Source organism: Pseudophryne corroboree, chromosome 9, assembly GCF_028390025.1.
Source record: "Pseudophryne corroboree isolate aPseCor3 chromosome 9, aPseCor3.hap2, whole genome shotgun sequence".
Lineage (NCBI taxonomy): Eukaryota > Metazoa > Chordata > Amphibia > Anura > Myobatrachidae > Pseudophryne > Pseudophryne corroboree.
In genome coordinates, this window is record NC_086452.1 from 332,222,008 (window position 1) to 332,228,007 (window position 6,000).

At 48.2% G+C, this 6,000-nt stretch overlaps 1 protein-coding gene across 3 annotated transcripts in view; it reads left to right on the forward strand.

Moving 5' to 3' along the window:
- C9H22orf23 (chromosome 9 C22orf23 homolog) overlaps positions 1–5,198 on the forward strand; it is a 106,482-nt gene extending 101,284 nt beyond the window's left edge. For all 3 annotated transcript variants that reach the window (XM_063940564.1, XM_063940562.1, XM_063940563.1), the window contains 3 exons: positions 3,580–3,708; positions 3,788–3,888; positions 4,043–5,198. In XM_063940564.1, the coding sequence (XP_063796634.1) occupies positions 3,580–3,708; positions 3,788–3,888; positions 4,043–4,138 (326 nt within the window). In that variant the 3' untranslated portion in view covers positions 4,139–5,198. The remainder of the gene's footprint in view (positions 1–3,579; positions 3,709–3,787; positions 3,889–4,042) is intronic.
- Positions 5,199–6,000: the final 802 nt, after the last annotated feature.

Sequence of the window (6,000 nt, forward strand, 5' to 3'; positions counted from 1 at the left end):
GTCGCAGGAATGAGCTGCGACTTTGGGATATTCAGAATCCAGCCATGCTGTTGCAACACTTCCTGACAGTGCGCTACGCTGATCTGCAACTGCTCCCTTGACCTCGCCTTTATGAGGAGATCGTCCAAGTATGGGATAACTGTGACTCCTTGCTTTCTCAGGATCACCATCATTTCTGCCATTACCTTGGTAAATATTCTCGGTGCCGTGGAGAGCCCAAACGGCAATGTCTGGAATTGGTAATGACAGTCCTGTACCACAAATCTGAGGTACTCCTGATGAGGCGGATAAATGGGGACATGCAAGTAAGCATCCTTGATGTCCAGAGACACCATAAAATCCCCCTCTTCCAGGCTTGCAATGACCGCCCTGAGCGATTCCATTTTGAACTTGAACTTCCTTATATAAGTGTTCAAGGATTTCAAATTTAGAATGGGTCTCACTGAACCGTCTGGTTTCGGTACCACAAACATTGTGGAATAGTAACCCCGTCCCTGTTGAAGGAGGGGAACTTTGATTATCACCTGCTGAAGGTACAGCTTGTGAATTGCCGCCAGTACTACCTCCCTTTCCTTGGGAGCAGCTGGCAAGGCTGATTTGAGGTAACGGCGACGGGGAGACGCCTCGAACTCCAGCTTGTATCCCTGAGATACCACTTGTAGAACCCAGAGATCCACCTGTGAGCGAACCCACTGGTCGCTGAAGTTCCGGAGACGCGCCCCCACCGCACCTGGCTCCACCTGTGGAGCCCCAGCGTCATGCGGTGGACTTAGTGGAAGCAGGGGAGGATTTTTGTTCCTGGGAACTGGCTGTCTGGTGCAGCTTTTTCCCTCTACCCCTGCCTCTGGGCAGAAAGGACGCGCCTCTGACCCGCTTGCCTTTCTGAGGCCGAAAGGACTGTACTTGATAATACGGTGCTTTCTTAGGCTGTGAGGGAACCTGAGGTAAAAAAGTCGACTTCCCAGCTGTTGCTGTGGATACAAGGTCCGAGAGACCATCCCCAAACAATTCCTCACCCTTATAAGGCAAAACCTCCATGTGCCTTTTAGAATCAGCATCACCTGTCCACTGCCGAGTCCATAATACTCTCCTGGCAGAAATGGACATTGCATTAATTCTAGATGCCAGCCGGCAAATGTCCCTCTGTGCATCCCTCATATACAAGACGACGTCTTTAATATGCTCTATGGTTAGCAAAATAGTATCCCTGTCAAGGGAATCAATGTTATCTGACAGGGTATCAGACCAAGCAGCTGCAGCACTACACATCCATGCTGAAGCAATTGCAGGTCTCAGTATAGTACCCGAGTGTGTATACACAGACTTCAGGATAGCCTCCGGCTTTCTATCTGCAGGCTCCTTTAAGGCGGCCGTATCCTGAGACGGCAGTGCCACCTTTTTTGATAAGCGTGTGAGCGCCTTGTCCACCCTAGGGGAAGTTTCCCAACGTAACCGGTCCGTTGGCGGGAAAGGGTACGCCATTAGTAACCTCTTAGAAATCACTAATTTCTTATCTGGGGAACACCACGCTTCTTCACACAATTCATTTAACTCATCAGATGGGGGAATCACTGGCTGCTTTTTCTCCCCAAACATAATACCCTTTTTAGTGGTAACCGGGTTAATGTCAGAAATGTGCAACACATTTTTCATTGCCGTAATCATGTATCGGATGGCCCTTGTGGACTGTACATTTGTCTCATCCTCGTCTACACTGGAGTCAGACTCCGTGTCGACATCTGTGTCTGCCATCTGAGGTAGCGGGCGTTTTTGAGCCCCTGATGGCCTCTGAGACGCCTGGGCAGGCGCGGGCTGAGATGCCGGCTGTCCCAAAGCTGTTACGTCATCGAACCTTTTATGCAAGGAGTTGACACTGTCGGTTAATACCTTCCACATATCCATCCACTCTGGTGTCGGCCCCGCAGGGGGCGACATCACACTTATCGGCTCTTGCTCCGCCTCCACGTAAGCGTCCTCATCAAACATGTCGACACAGCCGTAGCGACACACCGCACACACACAGGGAATGCTCTGACTGAGGACAGGACCCCACAAAGTCCTTTGGGGAGACAGAGAGAGAGTATGCCAGCACACACCAGAGCGCTATATAACAGAGGGATTTACACTAACACAAAGTGAATTTTCCCCCAATAGCTGCTTATATCACCTTTTGCGCCTAAATTTGTGCCCCCCCCTCTCTTTTTTACCCTTCTTGTAGTGTATACTGCAGGGGAGAGCCTGGGGAGCGTCCTTCCAGCGGAGCTGTGAAGAGAAAATGGCGCCGGTGTGCTGAGGGAGATAGCCCCGCCCCCTCCGCGGCGGGCTTCTCCCGCTTTTTTAATAATGTTAATGGCGGGGGATTAGGCACATATACAGTTTATAACTGTATTATGTGCACATTTGCCAAAAGGTATACTTATTGCAGCCCAGGGCGCCCCCCCCCAGCGCCCTGCACCCACCAGTGACCGGAGCGTGTGGTGTGCTGTGGGAGCAATGGCGCACAGCTGCAGTGCTGTGCGCTACCTTATTGAAGGCCGGAGTCTTCAGCCGCCGATTTTCTCCTGGTTCTTCCGTCTTCTGGCTCTGCAAGGGGGACGGCGGCGCGGCTCCGGGAACGGACGATCGAGGTCAAGCCCTGTGTTCGATCCCTCTGGAGCTAATGGTGTCCAGTAGCCTTAGAAGCACAAGCTAGCTGCAAGCAGGTAGGTTTGCTTCTCTCCCCTCAGTCCCTCGTAGCAGTGAGTCTGTTGCCAGCAGATCTCACTGAAAATAAAAAACCTAACAAATACTTTCTTTTCTAGTAAGCTCAGGAGAGCCCACTAGGTGCATCCAGCTCTGGCCGGGCACAGATTCTAACTGAGGTCTGGAGGAGGGGCATAGAGGGAGGAGCCAGTGCACACCAGATATAGGGGCAGATGTATTAACCTGGAGAAGGCATAAGGAAGTGATAAACCAGTGATATGTGCAAGGTGATAAAGGCACCAGCCAATCAGCTCCAATATGTAAATTAACAGTTAGGATCTGATTGGCTGATGCCTTTATCACCTTGCACATATCACTGGTTTATCACTTCCTTATGACTTCTCCAGGTTAATACATCTGCCCCATAGTACCTAATCTTTCTTTTAAGAGTGCCCAGTCTCCTGCGGAGCCCGTCTATTCCCCATGGTCCTTACGGAGTACCCAGCATCCACTAGGACGTCAGAGAAAATAGTAAGACTATAAAAATAAAATAAGAAAGCTTAGGGCTGTTAAGAATCAGTAGCCCTCTGACCATGGTCCGGCTCCTGCCACACCAAACAAAAAAATTGAGCCAGGAGGCAGGGATATATGGACGGGGCCGTTGCATGCTGGGAGGCCTAAAAGCTTTGACCGATTAGTGCAAGTCCGCTGTCGCTTTATCATATCCCAATGTTATGTTGTGGATAACCTGTGGACCCTGCCAGAGAAAACTTGTATTACCTGCAATGATCAACACATAAATGTCATAGTCAACATTACAGACAAGTAACTATTACTAAAATTACGCATAATGGCACACTATTGTAATTTATCTGTGAGTGACCCCTTACCCTACAGGAGACCTGAACAAAGAGAAGATCAGATTACAGAACATTATGGCTACAGGGAAGGAGCAGCCGGAACCACGTCGCTTACCACCACAAACAGAAGACATGGAGCAGGAGGAGAGAGATAGATTCGATGAGTGTAAGTTCTTGGCAGGGAAGTGGGGAAGAGCTGGGCTGAAGTTGTGGGATTATAAACTGCTGACTGTTTGTTCCTTCAGTGGTAGCAGAAATTCAGGAGAGATGGGATTTCCTAGAGGAAATGGAAGCACTCGGGCAAGGAAAACAATATCACAGCATCATCAATACTGAGATTTCGCAGGTAACATCTAATTTAAAGTAGGAAGTCATGTGATAACACTATGATCCAGGGAGCCATGATAAACAATGGATAGGTTTCCGAGATGTGGTATAAATAAGCATTCCTTAACTTCCATTATATATCCATCTTAGCATGACTTATTTTTCACTTACAGAAGCGGAGAGAGATGGAAATCATTGATAAGCAGAGAAGCTCAGAGCTTAAGGAAGCACTTCAAAAGTCTGGAAACAAAGCCGATAAACTCTCATGATGAAAGATACAGTGATGCTGATTAATGAAAAAAACAACTTACTGCCCCTCACCCCTGTGGGTGTGGTATAACTCCTAGTTAAAAGATAGACAGTCATTAGTTAGACACTATATGGTCGACAGTCAAATGTCAGACAAGGTCAAAAGTCAGACAGGGTCATAATTCAGACACAAAAAAAAATATTTTTTGTGTGTGTTTTTATAAATTTTTAACCCAAATTTGGTGAAATCCGGCCGCTCGCCACCGTCTGACTTTTGACCCTGTCTGACTTTTGACTGTCGACCATATAGTGTCTAACTAATGACTGTCTATCTTAACGGTCTGTCTATAGACAGGAACCCCACCCCTGTCTACAAATTGCAATCAAGCTGGGAATGTACAAGCAGTTCCCCAGGGGTCACAGAGAGAATAGTTTTGGTGCAAGCCGTTTTCACACTGCTGCATCGGATCTGTCCTGTTCTGCTGGATTTCCCACTGTAGTTATTCTCTGATCACAAAAGGTATATGCTAAAACAGTGGTACAAAATGTGGAAATGATACCATTAAATAATTAAATTAAATACTCTGAATTAAATACTCTGCTCCCAAGCTGTGAGACCCAGAGAAACAGTGTCATTTCTCTTTGTTTTCTAGACACTCCGTTTCCTTTTGACTGTGAATATTAGAATTGCTGTTATTTATTATGCATCAATTGAAACTTTCAGGCAGTTGGACAAATGCCGGTTTGCAGTGCCTATCTTGATTGTTGCTTTCCGACTGTATGCACAGAAACCAAAAGCACACACGTTCTCATGTAGGCAAAGCTCAGTGAGGGTGTGTCAGCGGAATTGTGAGATATCAGAGTTGGACAGTGGCAGAAACACATCTGTCTTGTGGTAATGCACCACAGAGAGGAGTACAACCCTGCATTTGGGCAAATATATGCAGGAACAATTACAGCAGACCTATGTTAAAATCCGCATTAGGACCATATGTACCTTTCAGATATGTGCGACTGATTTTTATAGAATTATTTTTGCCTCCATAATTTCCTTTGTAATAAACAGTCCCTAAATAATGACTCTGGTTGTAGTAAATTACTAAGAGACCTCAGTCTTTAACCTAAATAGCGCTTCACCTATTTGTGTGAGAAAATGCATAGTGAAAGTGGAGCTCTACATTGGGCCTAAATCAGACTTGATCGTAGAGGTGCGAGAAAAGGCACATCTACAATCCATTTCTTTGCCATGCGGGGGAACGCCTAGCACAGGGCAAGTCCACCCCGCATGCTGGATACTCACCATACGACGGGGGCAGGAGGGTGGCACACATCCTACGGGGTCGGCGGCGGGTCATCCTGCAGGGGCGGTGGCGGCTGCGGGTCATCCTGCAGGCTTGACGGCGGCTGCGGGTCATCTTGCGGGCACAGTGGCGGCTGCGGTCAGCGGCGGGTGACAGCTGACTGTGCAGCGTGACCTGTAACTGCACGTCACACTGCGCAGGGGGAGACGGGCAGCGTCTGAGTATCCTGATGATGCTCAACGCTGCCTGCCTTTGAAAACACTGAGGGCCGTCTGATCCCTCAATCCCCGGGATTGGAGCTTCCAATCCCTAGGATTTCTCTGACGTCCTAGTGGATGCTGGGACTCCGTAAGGACCATGGGGAATAGCGGCTCCGCAGGAGACGGGGCACAAAATAAAAGCTTAAGGATCAGGTGGTGTGCACTGGCTCCTCCCCCTATGACCCTCCTCCAAGCCTCAGTTAGATTTTTGTGCCCGGCCGAGAAGGGTGCAATCTAGGTGGCTCTCCTGAGCTGCTTAGAATAAAAGTTTAGTTAGGTTTTTTTATTTTCAGTGAGTCCTGCTGGCAACAGGCTCACTGC